The sequence below is a fragment of the Choloepus didactylus genome, chromosome 2, assembly GCF_015220235.1.
Source record: "Choloepus didactylus isolate mChoDid1 chromosome 2, mChoDid1.pri, whole genome shotgun sequence".
In the NCBI taxonomy this organism is placed as follows: Eukaryota; Metazoa; Chordata; class Mammalia; order Pilosa; family Megalonychidae; genus Choloepus; species Choloepus didactylus.
In genome coordinates, this window is record NC_051308.1 from 5,885,163 (window position 1) to 5,904,077 (window position 18,915).

Below are 18,915 nucleotides of genomic sequence, written 5' to 3' on the forward strand. Positions count from 1 at the left end.
CATATACTAATTGGACATCTACAGTTCTTTTTTTTTTTTGAAGTCATATTATTTGACAATTTCTTAAATTTGACTTGGCATTTGTAAAATGTGTTATAAACAACTTGCACCAAAATTTTCTCTTGTCTTTTGAATTTGTTCATAGAAATTTTGGTAAGCATACTTCTTCATCATCACCTTTCTTCATTTAGTTTTCTTGTTATAATGTTGGTTGCTTCTTTATGTTTTCTGTATTTGTGGCAGAGATTTGATTCAGAAATCAGTAATACTGATCCTATCTTTTTTAAGTTTTTGATATTGTGTTTATCATAGATTTTTGCATTAATTTTGATTTTTAAATATTTAACTTAAAATATTAAATATATTCTGCTTACAGAGTTTTTTGGCATCCTAAGACATTTTGCACTAGGTGTGAGTAAGACACTCATCTCCTTCTACTCACCCTGGTTCCAGCCCTGAATTTGAATAAAACACCTTCTCTCTCAAAAATTATTCAATTATTCATTTAATTCTCTAGTGCATCTGGAATTTGGAGACATAAGAGGAATAAAAAAGAGATCTGGTTTTATATTTCTCCCCAGTGATTATCTCATTAATATTCAAACCCACTAATTTGAAATGCCAACTTTAATTTGTACTAAATGGTCCTTTTTTTCCCTCTCTCTTTTGGACTTTTTAGATAACTGCATTTTATACATTATTCATTGGTGGCCACTTCAAATATTTCCTGAAGAACTGGCCCTTCCATTTATTTTCCAATTTCTATTTTATTGCTCCTAATTAAACATTTCATACATCTAAAGTAATGTATACTATTTTTTATATAACCAGTGATGATAAGACGACACAAGGGTGCCCCTTCACAGAGGTTAAATATAAATGATCGCCCATAGCCTTGTGATTTCTTCCTCTTGTGAGCAGCACGACCTCCCCAGCCCCAAATGATGACCTTACTGGTGGTGGTGGTGGGGTGTCTGTTTGTCATTTGCTTAATTTTTAGATTTACTGTAATGCACATACATACATAACTAATGTCTGAACTTTACACATTTGGTTTTACATTAAAAAGGACTCTCTTTGAGTTGAATGACATTTCTTTTTCTCAACATTGTGAGATTTGCCCTGTTAAAGTGGTAGTTCATTCATTTTCACTATTAAATAGTATTTTAACATATGGCAATACTGTTAGATGGGATCTTATAAGATTCTAAAATTGGATCTAGTTTAATGCTTTTATGATTGCACCCTCAAGTTAACCTAAGAAGGCTAGCTTCTTAATCTATCTGTTGGGTCCTGGAAGTAAACTCTTTCCTTAAAATTAGTACCTGGGATTGTGGGGTCACCTTCCAGGCTCATGTTTTCAAGGAAAATAAAAGTTGTAAAGGCTGCTTGAAGGGGTTTCCCTTTTTAGAATCTGCGGGGACAGAGAAAACACACATGGGAAGGAGAAAACTTAATTTCCAGATTTTTATTTATTTTTATTCTTGACAGAGGTACAGATTCTACCACTGTGATTTTCAAATAGTTTTATTCTGTAAGGTATTTTTGGTTATAAATGTCAAAAGAAGTGGCAAATGCTACTTAGCTTTTTTAAAACCTCCACCACCATAAAAATATTTTGACAGAACTGTAGTACCATGAAATCACAATCTGGTGGTTTTCTAGATGAAGGGTAAATTTTAACAGTAAGACACAGATAGCTTATGTCATGGAATATTTAAGCATATAACACCTAAACTAATTGTTTAATAAGGCAATTTGATTTGTGTGGCTACTTTGAAGCCTGTCTTCCCTACTCTTAATTAGTGAGTAGATAGAATTCTTTCTCAAACTTTCTCTGTATTGAAAAAAATCTCTCTCTCTTCTATTTATCAGGAAGATAAAATGATGAAAATATGATTCTGAAACAAAAATGTAATCTTAAATGTAAAAGTGTTTGGAAATAAATTTTTGTTTATAAAAGCAGCTATCGTTTAGGCATTTTTTCCAAACTAAATATTTTTCAAATTTTCAAGAAAATTGACATAATTTTATCCTTCACAAGCCAGACTCTGAGTCATCTCATGGTCAGCTGAAAACAGGACTTCCAAGGAAAGAATTTAATAAAGTTTACTACTTTTCTAAGTTTGTTCATTTACACATATAAAATACCTTATATCTATATTTATATAATTGGCATGTTTAAGATGGAAATAAGTTTTAAAACTGTATACAGAGATAATAATGTAGCTTATGAGGGGTGACAGTGTGATTGGGAAAGCCATGTGGGTCACACTCCCCTTTGTCCAGTGTATGGATGGATGAGTAGAAAAACGGGGGTGAAAAAAAAAAAAAAAACACCCAGTGTTCTTTTTTTACTTTAATTGTTCTTTTTCATTTTCATTTTTATTCATATTACTTTGGTGTGTGTGGTAATGAAAATGTTCAAAAATTAATTTTGGTGATGGACACACAACTATATGGTGGTACTGCGAACAGTTGATTGTACACCATGGATGATTGTATGGTAATGTGAATATATCTCAATAAAACTGAATTCAATTAAAAAAAACTGTATACAGATAGAACATGAATTCAAAAATTCAATGAACTTAAATAATTCACTCTTTAGGTATGTCAAGTTGTTGCAACTATCAACACTTTGTGCGTGTTGCCTTGCCATCCATCTCCCTTTGGCTCAGCCACTTGCGTCCACATTGAACTTTAGCATAGTTAATAAGCAGTTTTCCCGCGCTGGAGCCTAAACACCCCCAGAGCCAAACCCCACTCCTGCAGCCAGCACCCACACCGCCACCAACCTCACCCAGAATCCACAGCTGGTCCCAAATGGTAAGCTGACCATTCCTACCGCCCTTAGACGCCCCCACCTCCTTTTTATTTCTGCTTGTTTGCTTTAACTACTAACCAATCCTGGACTTAGGCGGGAAATCCACAAGGCTCCACCTCCGGACACAACAAAGGCACCAGCCCACTGTGGGGCGCTCTCTCGTTCTCCCTGTGTGCTCCCCACCTGCTGGTGGAGCCACAAGGGCTGATAAGTGTTCTGTTGTCCCCTCATGACACCCCCCTCTCTCTCTCTGTGGGACCTGTAAGTGGCAAACTATCTTTTCTCAAGTGTCATGGCCTGGGTTTCCCATTGTGTCACACTTGACCTCCACTCAGAACCAAATTTAAAATCCACCTTAACTAATTCGAAATGCAAGTTCAGACTTCTCTACATTTCAACTTAGAAAATGTATCACATTTAAAGTGATTCAGCATAATATAGAGTGAGATGCCTGATTTGCACTGTGAAGGAATATCTTGCATCATTTAATTTATTTTAGTTAAAGATGTATTATCCAATAATGCATCATAAAAACTTAATTAACTCCATTTTCATTTTGTGATAAACTATCTTAAATTGCTTAGAGAATACTATTCTAATTACAGAATCTATAGGCATACTAAATTTATATAAATTTAATTTTAATTAGTTTTTATTTGATTCCTGAGCTCATTGAATCAGTCGGTCAACACTATTTGAATACTCAATTTTGCAAAGAGTATTTCATAAATCACGGTTAAAAAGTAGGTGCAATTATTGCTCCAGAAAAAGTCCATTTTATTTTACTAGAGTAGAAGCCAGGAAAAGACTTCTGATTCCATCCTCACATTAGTATGTTATTCCATAATTTATTAACTATCCTAGGAAATATCTCTAGGATTTAATTTCTTGATGGATGCAAATAATCCCTACTATCTTTACATTTTCTATTTTTATAATCATTGGGGTAGAAAAGTATACATCAATCATTTCTGTGAAGATATACAATGATCACAGAAGGAAGAGGGTAATTAACTTGTACATACATCTATATTTTTATAACTATGAATGGTAGATGTTACAAGAATAATGAGATTTTATCCCTAAAAACAGTACTTGGATCTCTTGCAATTGTATCCTCCTTGCTCTTTCCTTTGTATTTGTTAGGGTTGCCTTACTGTCTTATCAGAGAGATCCTGCAGTATATAATGAATCAAACACAATATAAATTTATTTCCTGATCTGACCTGACCAGATAACAGATTTGGAGGTGGGAAGGGCTTGGGGATACACCTCCATGCAATATTTCACAATTCAAGCTCAGGTTGCTGTGCCATCTTCTACTTGGGTGTTCCAAGATTTCCCTGAGAACATCTTCATGAGATGCACCCAGAGGGGAGAAGAACAGGAAGTACATCTTGGAGGAGATTTTTATGAGCCAGTTCTGGAAGTTATACAAATCATTCTTCTTACATTCCATTGATTAGAATTCAGCCACATTCTCATACTGAACTGCAAGGGGAGCTGGGATGTGAAGTTCCTGTGGGTAGCCATCTTTCAGAAATAATATCCACTATGAATGAGGGAGTATGAATTTTAGTGGACAGCTAGCAATATTTGTCATATCTTTTATTATTTTTTAATGTTCTATTTTGGGAAATTTGACAATGATGCTGCAAAACAATAGTTTATGAAATTAGGAGCAGGAGGAAATATTTAACATTTTTTCATATTTTCTTAATAAACCTATAGAATTTTCTCTATAGTCAGCTTATGTCTTAGAATATATTCTAAGTAACCTAATTTGGGAGGTCTCAACAGCTTTATTTGCAAAGGAAAACAATTACTTGGTGTGGTCTAGAGTCAATTTATAGTGCTGATGCTTTATAAGGGTAAGAATTACAGGCAAATCCCGACCAGGTTCATGGTCTTTCTTTGCTAATAGGGATATTAGGCTTCTCCATAGAAATAGAACCAAATATATATATATATATGCATGTATATGTGTATGTATATGTGTATATGTATATGAATATACATATGAGATTTATTATAAGGAATTGGCTAATGCAACTGGGCTGGCAACTCTGAACTCCACAGGGCAGGCCCCAAGCTGGAAACCCCAATAAAGCAGTTATTATAGTCCTTATTCTGAATTCCCCAGGGGAAGCTGGCTAGCTGGAAATTCTGGCAAGAGCCAATGCTAAAGTTCAGATAGAAATTCTTCTTCTGACCTTTGAAATTCTGGGTTTTAAGACCTTCAGTTGATTGGATGAAGAAACTACCCACATTGCTGAGGGCAAGCTCCTATGTTGATTGTAAATACAATCAGCTGGCTGTAGACGCAATCGAGTATGGTTGCAAATCCCACGTACCAAATACCTTCACAGTAACAAGCGGGCCATTGCTTGTCCAAACAATTGGACACCATAACTGAGCCAAATTGACCCAGAAAATTAACTGTCACAGTAAGCATAACTGAAAATAGGGCTTCAATCACTCTCTATATCCTTGATAGGCAGGAAGTAGGGAATGCCCTACTTATCTTCTCATTTACTTTCTAACACTGAAAAGAAAATAAGTTACTGTTAACTCAAAAAAAATTAAGGAGAGGAAGACTGGTAAAAAGTGTGAAAAACACTAGCTCAGGGATATAGAAAACCTGGGTTCTATTCTGTGATCTGTGTGACCTAACTATAATGTTTAACAATTACCTCTCTTCACTGAGACTGTTTTCTCTGTTTGTAAAATAAGAAGGTGGTTCTAAGTGAACTCAGAGGCTCTTTCCAGAGCTAAATCTGAGTGAAAAAGGGAAAAGTAAGGCCAAAAACCAAATACGGTTCTGCTGATTTTGAGTTCCATTTGTCTAGTGCTCAATACCTCAGAAATTCTTTTGCATTGGGACAGTTAACAATAAGATGTCAAATCTGACCATCTTCTTAATACCCAAGCATTCTCTGAAGTTTGAAATTAAAAGATACTTCACACCTTACAATATTTCATATTGATGTCTATTTTTTTCCTTATGAATTGGTGACTTCTTTTTTTTTTTTTTTTTTTTTCAGGTGGAAATGCATTTTAATAATAAATTTTCCTTAATCCAATATGATCAAAATATTATCATTTCAATTCATAGTCAAAATGTAAAAAAAACTGAAATGTTTTACATTCTTTTGGTGCTGAGTCTGCAAAATCCAGTGTATTTTACAACCACAATGCACCTTAATTTTGACAAGCCACATTTCAAGTTCTCAGTAGTCACATGTGTCTGTTGAACAGTGTAGTTCTAAATCATCAAAGACAAATTGATAAAAACGATGGTCTTGCCAAAAATGATTATGGCAATGTGTTAAAGAGTAGTGCACCACTCTTAGAAAGTTTGATGGTTATTGGAGGCTCTATAGTCCTTTAAATAACAGTAGAAATATAATCTTAGCTGACAATTATAGCATAATAACAGCTTTCGTTATTGCTAACCCAAATAAAAAGACAATTTAGTAACTGAAACATAATATGTACAAAAATGTTGTACCAAATAACTCTTCTGCAATATAACTCATTTACGTAACATAGGTTAGCTTGTTCACAGGATTTGATTGGTTCATGTAATTTTTTTCTGGCATGTTAATATTTTGTTCCACCAAGTAACAGTGTCTGAAGTAGTCAGGAAGCTGCTGAGAGTGACAATGTTGTACACAGTGACCATTCACACAACATTCTTTTTTTTCACTCCGCTTGATCACAGGTTCTGACTTTGAAATGCTTATTGCAGAGTTCCCCATGGTTTTTTTGTTTGCTTTTGTTTTTGTATATTTTGTACTTGTCTCTATATTCAGCAGTATCAATCCTTTCTTTTACCCCTCCCCCACAAAGCTAAAGATGCTGTAAAAAAAAGAAGGGTGAAGTCTTTTACTTGCTATAATATTTATTTAAATTTTGGGGACTGAATGTATCTTTTAAACGGTGGTAGTTTCCAGTAAGACTTGTGACGAGAACGTGCCTGGCGGAAGGGGCTGCTGAGGCCGTTCGCGCGACGCCTCGCGGTCTTGGCGGCGTAGGATGGCTCCAGCCCGCGCGGGAGCTGGAGCCCCACCCAGTGCGGAGCACGCCGTGGGCCGTGGTGAGCGCTGAGCGCCGCCGCCCGCCTACCGCGCTGGCGCCGGGCAATGTACTCCGGAAACCGGAGCAGCGGCAGAGACTACTGGGAGGGCGGCGGGGGCGCAGGCGCCGAGGGACCGGGGCCGATGGGGACGCTCAGCCCCGCGCCCCTCTTCAGCCCCGGCACCTACGAGCGCCTACCGGGCCTGATCTGCTCCATCGGACTGCTGGGTGCTGGCAACAACGTGCTCGTGCTCATCCTGTACTACAGGTTCCAGCGGCTCCGTACTCCCACCCACCTCTTCCTGGTCAGCATCAGCTTCAGCGACCTGCTGGTGTCCCTCTTCGGAGTCACCTTTACTTTCTTTTTTTTTTTTTTTTTTTTTTTTTATCATCATTTTATTGAGATATATTCACATACCACACAGTCATACAAAACAAATTGTACTTTCGATTGTTTACAGTACCATTACATAGTTGTACATTCATCACCTAAATCAATCCCTGACACCTTCATTAGCACACACACAAAAATAACAAGAATAATAATTAGAGTGAAAAAGAGCAATTGAAGTAAAAAAGAACACTGGGTACCTTTGTCTGTTTGTTTCCTTCCCCTACTTTTCTACACATCCATCCATAAACTAGACAAAGTGGAGTTTGGTCCTTATGGCATTCCCAATCCCACTGTCACCCCTCATAAGCTACATTTTTATACAACTGTCTTCGAGATTCATGGGTTCTGGGTTGTAGTTTAATAGTTTCAGGTATCCACCACCAGCTACCCCAATTCTTTAGAACCTAAAAAAGGTTGTCTAAAGTGTGCGTAAGAGTGCCCACCAGAGTGATCTCTCGGCTGGTTTTGGAATCTCTCTGCCACTGAAGCTTATTTCATTTCCTTTCACATCCCCCTTTTGGTCAAGAAGATGTTCTCCATCCCACGATGCCGGGTCTACATTCCTCCCCGGGAGTCATATTCCACGTTGCCAGGGAGATTCACTTCCCTGGGTGTCTGATCCCACGTAGGGGGGAGGGCAGTGATTTCACCTTTCAAGTTGGCTTAGCCAGAGAGAGGGCCACATCTGAGCAACAAAGAGGCATTCAGGAGGAGACTCTTAGGCACAAATACAGGGAGGCCTAGCCTCTCCTTTGCAGCAACCGTCTTCCCAAGGGTAAAACTTATGGTAGAGGGCTCAACCCATCAAACCACCAGCCCCCTATGTCTGTGGTCATGTTAGCAACCATGGAGGTGGGGTAGGCGAATACCCCTGCATTCTCCACAGGCTCCTCAAGGGGGCACTACATCTTTTTTTTTTTTTTTTTCCTTGTTTGTCTTTTTTCTTTTTTCTTTTTTTTTTTAACTTTCCCGTCTTTTTTAAATCAACTGTATGAAAAAAAAAGTTAAAAAGAAAACAAACATACAATAAAAGAACATTTCAAAGAGACCATAACAAGGGAGTAAGAAAAAGACAACTAACCTAAGATAACTGCTTAACTTCCAACATGTTCCTACTTTACCCCAAGAAAGTTACATAATATAGCAACATTTCAGTGAACTCGTTCCTACTACATCCATCAGAAATTAACAGACCATAGTCATTTCTGGGCATCCCCAGAACGTTAAATAGCTTATCTGTTCTTCTTGGATTATTGTTCCCCCTTCCTTAATTGCTCTCTACTGCTAGTTCCCCTACATTCTACATTATAAACCATTTGTTTTACATTTTTCAAAGTTCACATTAGTGGTAGCATATAATATTTCTCTTTTTGTGCCTGGCTTATTTCGCTCAGCATTATGTCTTCAAGGTTCATCCATGTTGTCATATGTTTCACCAGATCGTTCCTTCTTACTGCCGCGTAGTATTCCATCGTGTGTATATACCACATTTTATTTATCCACTCATCTGTTGAAGGACATTTGGGTTGTTTCCATCTCTTGGCAATTGTGAATAATGCTGCTATGAACATTGGCGTGCAGATATCTGTTCGTGTCACTGCTTTCCGATCTTCCGGGTATATACCGAGAAGTGCAATCGCTGGATCGAATGGTAGCTCTATATCTAGTTTTCTAAGGAACTGCCAGACTGACTTCCAGAGTGGCTGAACCATTATACAGTCCCACCAACAATGAATAAGAGTTCCAATTTCTCCACATCCCCTCCAGCATTTGTAGTTTCCTGTTTGTTTAATGGCAGCCATTCTAACCGGTGTTAGATGGTATCTCATTGTGGTCTTAATTTGCATCTCTCTAATAGCTAGTGAAGCTGAACATTTTTTCATGTGTTTCTTGGCCATTTGTATTTCCTCTTCAGAGAACTGTCTTTTCATATCTTTTGCCCATTTTATAATTGGGCTGTCTGTACTATTGTCATTGAGTTGTAGGATTTCTTTGTATATGCAAGATATCAGTCTTTTGTCAGATACATGGTTTCCAAAAATTTTTTCCCATTGAGTTGGCTGCCTCTTTACCTTTTTGAGAAATTCCTTTGAGGTGCAGAAACTTCTAACCTTGAGGAGTTCCCATTTATCTATTTTCTCTTTTGTTGCTTGTGCTTTGGGTGTAAAGTCTAGGAAGTGGCCTCCTAATACAAGGTCTTGAAGATGTTTTCCTACATTATCTTCTAGGAGTTTAATGGTACTTTCTTTTATATTGAGATCTTTGGTCCATTTTGAGTTAATTTTTGTGTAGGGGGTGAGGTAGGGGTCCTCTTTCATTCTTTTGGATATGGATATCCAACTCTCCCAGCCCCATTTGTTGAAAAGACCATTATGGCTCAGTTCGGTGACTTTGGGGGCCTTATCAAAGATCAGTCGGCCATAGATCTGAGGGTCTATCTCCGAATTCTCAATTCGATTCCATTGATCTATCTGTCTATCTTTGTGCCAGTACCATGCTGTCTTGGCAACTGTGGCTTTATAATAAGCTTCAAAGTCAGGGAGTGTAAGTCCTCCCACTTTGTTTTTCTTTTTTAGAGTGTCTTTAGCAATTCGAGGCTTCTTCCCTTTCCAAATAAATTTGATAACTAGCTTTTCCAAGTCTGCAAAGTAGGTTGTTGGAATTTTGATTGGGATTGCATTGAATCTGTAGATGAGTTTGGGTAGAATTGACATCTTAATGACATTTAGCCTTCCTATCCATGAACATGGAATATTTTTCCATCTTTTAAGGTCCCCTTCTATTTCTTTTAGTAGAGTTATGTAGTTTTCTTTGTATAGGTCTTTTACATCTTTGGTTAAATTTATTCCTAGGTGCTTGATTTTTTTAGTTGCTATTGAAAATGGTATCTTTTTCTTGAGTGTCTCTTCAGTTTGTTCATTTCTAGCATATAGAAACATTACTGACTTATGTGCATTAATCTTGTATCCCGCTACTTTGCTAAATTTGTTTATTAGCTCTAGTAGGTGTATCATTGATTTCTCAGGGTTTTCTAGATATAAGATCATATCATCTGCAAACAATGACAGTTTTACTTCTTCTTTTCCAATTTGGATGCCTTTTATTTCTTTGTCTTGCCGGATTGCCCTGGCTAGCACTTCCAGCACAATGTTGAATAACAGTGGTGACAGCGAGCATCCTTGTCTTGTTCCTGATCTTAGAGGGAAGGCTTTCAGTCTCTCACCATTGAGTACTATGCTGGCTGTGGGTTTTTCATATATGCTCTTTATCATGTTGAGGAAGTTTCCTTCAATTCCTACCTTTTGAAGTGTTTTTATCAAAAAGGGATGTTGGATTTTGTCAAATGCTTTTTCAGCATCTATTGAGATGATCAATTGATTTTTCCCTTTCGAGTTTTTAATGTGTTGTAATACATTGATTGTTTTTCTTATGTTGAACCATCCTTGCATGCCTGGAATGAACCCCACTTGGTCATGGTGTATGATTTTTTTAATGTGTCTTTGGATTCGATTTGCAAGTATTTTGTTGAGGATTTTTGCATCTATATTCATTAGGGAGATTGGCCGGTAGTTTTCCTTTTTTGTAGCATCTTTGCCTGGTTTTGGTATTAGATTGATGTTAGCTTCATAAAATGAGTTAGGTAGTGTTCCATTTTTTTCAATGTTTTGAAAGAGTTTGAGTAAGATTGGTGTCAGTTCTTTCTGGAAAGTTTGGTAGAATTCCCCTGTGAAGCCATCTGGCACTGGGCATTTATTTGTGGGAAGATTTTTGATGACTGATTGGATCTCTTTGCTTGTGATGGGTTGGTTGAGGTCTTCTATTTCTTCTCTGGTCAGTCTAGGTTGTTCATATGTTTCCAGGAAATTGTCCATTTCTTCTACGTTATCCAGTTTGTTGCCATACAGTTGTTCATAATATCCTCTTATAATTTTTTTAATTTCTTCAGGATCTGCAGTTATGTCACCTTTTTCATTCATTATTTTGTTTCTATGGGTCTTCTCTCTTTTTGATTTTGTCAGTCTAGCTAGGGGCTTGTCAATCTTGTTGATCTTCTCAAAGAACCAACTTTTGGTGATATTTATCCTCTCTATTGTTTTTTTGTTCTCTATGTCATTTATTTCTGCTTTAATCCTTGTTATTTCTTTTCTTCTACTTGGTTTAGGATTGGTTTGCTGTTCATTTTCTAGCTTCTTCAGTTGATCCATTAGTTCTTTGATTTTGGCTCTTTCTTCCTTTTTAATATATGCGTTTAGTGCTATAAATTTCCCCCTTAGCACTGCTTTTGCTGCATCCCATAGGTTTTGGTATGTTGTGTTCTCATTTTTATTCGTCTCTATATATTTAGCAATTTCTCTTGCTATTTCTTCTTTAACCCACTGATTGTTTAGGAGTGTGTTGTTTAACCTCCAGGTATTTGTGAATTTTCTAAGTCTCTGATGGTTATTGACTTCTAATTGTATTCCATTGTGGTCAGAGAATGTGCTTTGAATAATTTCAATCTTTTTAAATTTATTGAGGCTTGTTTTATGTCCCAGCATATGATCTATTCTGGAGAAAGTTCCGTGAGCACTAGAAAAGTATGTGTATCCTGGTGATTTGGGATGTAATGTCCTGTATATGTCTGTTAAATCTAATTCATTTATCAGATTGTTTAGGTTTTCAATTTCCTTATTGGTCTTCTGTCTGGTTGATCTATCTATAGGAGAGAGTGATGTGTTGAAGTCTCCCACAATTATTGTGGAAACATCAATTGCTTCCTTTAGTTTTGCCAGTGTTTCTCTCATGTATTTTGTGGCACCTTGATTGGGTGCATAGACATTTACGATTGTTAATTCTTCTTGCTGAATTGCCCCTTTTATTAGTATGTAGTGGCCTTCTTTGTCTCTCAAAACATCCCTGCATTTGAAGTCTATTTTATCTGAGATTAATATTGCTACACCTGCTTTCTTTTGGCTGTAGCTTGCATGAAATATTTTTTTCCATCCTTTCACTTTCAGTTTCTTTGTGTCCCTGTGTCTAAGATGAGTCTCTTGTATGCAACATATTGATGGTTCATTTTTTTTGATCCATTCTGCGAATCTATATCTTTTAATTGGGGAGTTTAATCCATTTACATTCAACGTTAAAACCGTGAAGGCATTTCTTGAATCGGCCATCTTATCCTTTGGATTATGTTTGCCATATTTTTCCCTCTCTCTATTAATATCCTTTATTGTACCCATACCGAATCTCTTTAGTACTGAACCTTTCTCCAAGTCTCTCTGTCCTGTCTTTGTTTCTCTGTCTGTAGGGCTCCCTTTAGTATCTCCAGTAGGGCAGGTCTCTTGTTAGCAAATTCTCTCAGCATTTGTTTGTCTGTGAAAAATTTAAGCTCTCCCTCAAATTTGAAGGAGAGCTTTGCTGGATAAAGTATTCTTGGCTGGAAATTCCTCTCACTCAGAATTTTAAATATATCGTGCCACTGCCTTCTCGCCTCCATGGTGGCTGCTGAGTAGTCACTACTTAGTCTTATGCTGTTTCCTTTGTATGTGGTGAATTGCTTTTCTCTTGCTGCTTTCAGAACTTGCTCCTTCTCTTCTATGTTTGATAGTGTGATCAGTATATGTCTCGGAGTGGGTTTTTTTGGATTTATTCTATTTGGAGTTCGCTGAGCATTTATGATTTGTGTATTTATGTTGTTTAGAAGATTTGGGAAGTTTTCCCCAACAATTTCTTTGAATACTCTTCCTAGACCTTTACCCTTTTCTTCCCCTTCTGGGACACCAATGAGTCTTATATTCGGACGTTTCATATTATCTATCATATCCCTGAGGTCCATTTCGAGTTTTTCAATTTTTTTCCCCATTCTTTCTTTTATGCTTTCATTTTCCATTCTGTCATCTTCCAGGTCACTGATTCGTTGTTCAACTTCCTCTAGTCTTGTACTATGAGTGTCCAGAATCTTTTTAATTTGGTCAACAGTTTCTTTAATTTCCATAAGATCATCCATTTTTTTATTTAGTCTTGCAATGTCTTCTTTATGCTCTTCTAGGGTCTTCTTGATTTCCTTCATATCCCGTACTATGGTCTCATTGTTCATCTTTAGTTCTTTGAGTAGCTGCTCTAGGTGCTGTGTCTCTTCTGGTATTTTGATTTGGGTGCTTGGGCTTGGGTTATCCATATCGTCTGGTTTTTTCATATGCTTTATAATTTTCTGTTGTTTTTGGCCTCGTGGCATTTGCTGAACTTGATAGGGTTCTTTTAGGGTTTGTAGACCTATTGAAGTCCTTATCTCTAATTTATCAGATCTACAGCTTCGTGGAGTACACTTTCTCTAACTAACCAGCAGGTGGCGTCCACGAGCCACCTGTTCTCCACAAGCCAGATCTCCCCTGCTTAGCCTTTTTGGTGAGTGGGGGAGTGAGTCTTGTGGGGCCCAATTGGTGTACCAAGCTTGCGTGTGTAGTTGGTGTTGCCTGCCCTGTATGTGGGGCGTGTTTCTGGGCAGTCGGGGAGGGGGGGTGGCCCTAACAATCAAATCTCCCTGATGATCCTAGAGTTTTAAAGCTGCTGCAATAGTCTAATCCTTCAGTTCAGTCCTGCCACAGTTTGTCTCTGCCACTGACCCACAAGTCTTTGGTATTGGCGTATGGCTCCTGAGACTTGCAAGTGGGCCCCTCTTCCAGGCTGTGCACCCCGGGTCCTCTGTTGAGGGATGACTGTGCTATGTCACAGGTGAGTGCCGTCCCCCCAGGGCAGTTCTGGGCTGCTGGGCTGTGTAGGGAGGCTCCCAGTCTGCTCAAATGATGGCTGAATGGGGCTTTGTTAATTCACACTGCTCCACCTTCCCAGCTCTGGGACATTCAGCTGAGGTTGCAGGGAAGGCTAATGTCCACACCCAGTTTTGTGGTGTGTGCCTGTTATTTGAAGCACTTCCGTCACACTGGGTTGTCTGGGGCAGCTCTGGGCTATGGGGCTGGCGATGGGCAGGAGTGTTTCCTGTCCACCAGGATGGTGGCTGTGAGCGGACACCCCCCTTTTCTTGGGAAGTTGTGTTGTTTAGTGAATTTTCTCAGCCACTGGATTATTGCCTTTTGTCTCAGAGCTCTCTTAGTTCTGCTCTTGACTTGACGTGCCCAAACTGCAATTCTTTGAAGCTTTCTGTATTGAGCTTCTTAGAGTAATTGTTTTAGAAAAAGCAAAAAGGATTTAAAAAAAAAAAAAAAAAAAAAAAACGGCCCTCCTCAGAGATCTAATGGGTTATTGAAATGCTAATAGACAAAGCAACCAGGGCCATTAAGGAAAGGTGCACAGGGCAGAGAGATCAGCTTTGCTTCGGGATTTGCATATGCGCCTCAAGGCCTGAGCTCCTCCCTTCCCCTTTCTGTGTTCACCAGAACTCCAAAAATCCTCTGCTTTTATTTTGGAGTTTTTCGTGTTGTTTTTTTTCTATGCCTGTCTCCTCTCTGCTGGGCTGGCTGCTCTCAGAGTCTCTGGTGTCTGGTCTCAGTCTATCTATGGTTGGAGTTTGAATCAGTAGAATGAGTTTTCGCTAAGAGCAGCCACTGCAGTTCTCCCTTCTCCTTCCCGGAGCTGACAGCCCCTCCTCCCCCGGGACTGAGCCTGGCAGGGAGGGGCGCGGGTCCCCTGGCCGCAAAAACTTACAGATTTCGCTGATCTCAGCAGTTCCACGTTTTCATGAGTGTTGTATGAAGTATGCCCAAAGTCAGATTGCTCTGTGGTGTCCAGTCCACGCAGTTCCTGGCTTTTTACCTACTTTCCTGGAGGAGTAACTAAAACTTACAGCTCACCAGTCTGCCATCTTGCCCCGCCTCCCGAATTGGTGACTTCTTAAGTTTTCAAAACTCAACAAATTCATGATTAACTGTAAACTCCTTAATTGTGTTCAACTTGGTTGGAAAATATTATTGAGGCCATAGAAGATTAAACGAATTCTGTGGAATCAATTAGTCGTTAAATATTCTGTAGCATAAAACAAAAAGGAAAACAAACATGGATGCAGTTATTTTTAACAATACTCATAATACATGTGAACAATACATGTATGTTCATGAACGAATGTTCACATACACAATTAATTATCTTCAACATTTTGGCTTGAACTAAGAAATGCAATTTTGTTCTGAACAAATTAAATATATATAAGTACACTAAAATTATACCCTATAAATAGATTTGATTACTGTTGTATCCCAGACATATCCTTAATAGAAGAAGTTGTGTTCCACCATTTTTCCCTCCTAGATGTATAATCCTCAATCCCCCCACTAATTGACCTATAAGATAATAGTGCCAAATGAAGTAACATAGTTTGAAAATTACAGTGTGATCTTCCCTTTAGAAAGCTTTAGTAGAAACTAAAATAAAATTTTAAATATTGACATTAGAAGTTTATATATGTATTTGCAAGTATCATTTTATTTAAATTGTAAAGAAACCAATTTACATGATTGCAAATGTGTAAATATGTGCAAAATATAATCATATATAGGTATATGTAAGATATGTATAAATACAAATATAAAATCATCCTGGGATATTCAGTAGCTTGACTCTCCTTAAATCCAAGCCAGCTTGCACAGTTCATGAAGTTGTACTTTTGTCCTAAGGAAAACTCCACTGTGAGTTGACTTTGCCTGGCTTTCAACCAACAATTATCTGCTCACCTTGCTGTACAGACAGTGTTTAAGACATTGGCACCATACCTTGGTTTTGAAGCAGTGTTAAAACTGTCATAGGAATATCAGTTACCAGAGCATCTTCAAAAGGCTTTTTTTCACTTTGTTAACAGTGAAATATTTCAAATATTTATGAAGTAGCATCCTAGTGTCTTTCAATTGCACCCCCCTAAGGCACCCAAATTGGCACATATCCTTCCACATCCTTACCTTTGCTCGTGTAAACATACCCAAGCACACATACATACATCACTTTTTTATTGCTTGGCTGTGGTTCACTGAACTATAGAAAGTTCCATCGGCAGGAGAATTGGGGATTACACATATGGGAGTGAAAAAAAGGTGGGATACAACTTCTCTTTTAAAGATATTTCTGGGACACAAATGTAATTGAATCTACTTAATGTAACCATGCTAGACAGCAGAAACACCATTTAGGAAAGCATTCCAACCGTTCTCATAAAAATGAAGTGGCAGTAGGATTGGGTATTTGGGGAAACATTAAAGAAGCAAGTAGGAGGTAGAATTGAAAGGATCAATGACCAGCCAAATGTGGGGTTGGAGAGGACGACAGATGATGGTTACTAGGTCAAGGCTGACAACGTTTCTAGGAGAAACAGATAAAAGGAGATGAACATGGTTGGTAAGGAAATCTGACTACTCAGTTTTGGATATGTTCATAGGAGTGACTAGATCAGTGATTATTAAACCATTGGAAAACAAGTTAAAGAGGCATTTAAATACTGCAGGGAAAACTTCAGTCTTAATTGTTTAATCCCCTTAACACAATTAAGGAGATTACAGTGAATCCTGGTTTTTATATCAGGATACCTATCTCTTTAGTTAATTTATATTACTTATCAAGGTTCATAATTCAGTGGAGTTGGATTTAGTTACTGTCACAGTGTCATTTTTGTTCAAATTGATCATATACTTGGTTTGACCTAATTTAATGAGTTATTAAATCTCCATTTCATTTTGTGGACATAATGTAAAACTTCTAAATGTTACCAGATCATTACAAGAATGGGTCTCCCAAAATCAAATTAAAAGCTTAGGGTTTAGATCATAATATGCTCAATTTTATTTTTCAATTTTGAATTTAAATTATCAAGGTAATCAACTGAGGTAAGATAATAACCTGATTTGTAACAACTCTGTGATTTTTTTTATTGAAATAAATCACTTTCTATTAATTCTACAGAAAACATCATTTAAAAAGAATTGTTTAATCCAAAACCTGGAAAAATTCCACATCTTCTTGCAAACATGTAAATCAATATTTTATCTAAAATAGAAATCGTTATACTTGGATCCATATTTATTCATTTGGTTAACATAAAACTATAGAGTTAGTTTTTAAGTTTGACATGAAACATCTATTGTTTTGCACAGAGCCATTTAAAATAGCTTTTATTCATCACAGAATTTAAATATACAAAAGGAGTCCATCTCTCAATAATTAGGAGAAAGAACTATTCCTTCCATATACAGTGTTTGGTGCAAATTCAGAAAAGGCACTACTCTAGGCAAACAAAATGCCATGGAATTCCAGCTTAGCAAGTGGTAGTTACCTAGTACAGATTTGAACAGCATCTGTTCAGTGTCAGAGTACACAAGTTACCTTACATGCAATGTACAATGTGATCATACCTTGGTCGCCATTTGCCTTTCAGCTGAATGCTCTGTATGACAAACAACATGTACAACCAAACATAATGGTTTTTCTAGGGATAGAAGAAATAATAAATTTTTGTTTATAAATTAAATGGAATCTGATATGTCCTCACTCAATACTATGCAAATGAGGATGACTTCAATAATTAAATGATAAACAATATGGACTTACTAAATCCTTACACAAATTAGCCTTACTTGGATGAAATGTTGACCCTGAACCTCTGACAATATTATTATGTCAATGGGAAAAATAAATTGTCCCTTATAAATTCTCCTAAGTGCCATAATATTTATGTTTCATTCAATTTTTCCTGAAGATAGATCCATTATTCTGAAAACCTCAGTTCCCATTAAGTTTACTACTTCCTTCTTTCTGCTCTCTTTCCAAGAGCCTTAAATTTTAAAAGTTTAAACATCATTGATGAGAGAATAAGTTTCTTTTTCAAAATACTTCATAGATTACCAAACATTAAAACACACGCACACACTCACACACACACTGTTCTATGCCTAAATCTGTTTTAGATGTGGAGTTTTCAAGTTTCAATCAATCAGTGCCAACATCATGAATTTTTTTTCTTCCCCACTGGACTGAAGTGCTTACTGGAAATTGTTTTAGAGAAGTGAAGTATAGTTCTACTTTTAGACAAACTCAATTTGCTAGTTGTTTTCTGAAACATTGAAAAAAATCTGTTGTTATAAGGAATTAGTCTATTGTATAGAGTTTGTTTTCTTGGCAAACTTCATTTCATACCCTCTTTTATTGAAAAATTCACCCTTGGCACCCTGAGTAAAACACAGGAGGTCCAAGTTAGATGGGGGTTTTGCTAAATCTATATGGATAAAATAAACTCCTAAGATGGAGGAACAAATTTCAGGAGAACATGTGTTTTGATCCAACCTGACTCATTGGATTTTAAAAAATTTTTCCAGTAACTGATTGGCTCTGACATGCTTATGGATTGGCCCTGCAGCCATTGATTGCCTGGGATATCCAGAAACTGTACCAACATCCATGGAAGATTAATTATAAAAATGTCCTCAATTCTTCAGTCCCTTTATGTACTTGTCCATTGCAATATGATTTTGCAGCTCCTTGTGACCTAAACAGAAACTTGAAAAAGTGCTTGCACATTAGGCTTGTTAACTCAGCCACTGACAAATGAACAAAGACCACTGGACATTAAGAGACTTGTAGTCAAATCACCCCCATCATATAGGTGACAGCCAAACATATTAGCTGACCACAGACACAT

The 18,915-nt window shown here is 37.3% G+C and overlaps 1 protein-coding gene across 1 annotated transcript; it reads left to right on the top strand.

The window, feature by feature from the left end:
• Window positions 1-6,972: 6,972 nt before the first annotated feature.
• Window positions 6,973-7,266, top strand: LOC119528232 (opsin-3-like; the record flags this gene model as incomplete). Its single annotated transcript, XM_037828855.1, has 1 exon — window positions 6,973-7,266. A coding segment is annotated over exon 1 (294 nt), but the record flags the coding sequence as incomplete, so codon positions are not given.
• Between the last annotated feature and the right edge of the window lie 11,649 nt (window positions 7,267-18,915).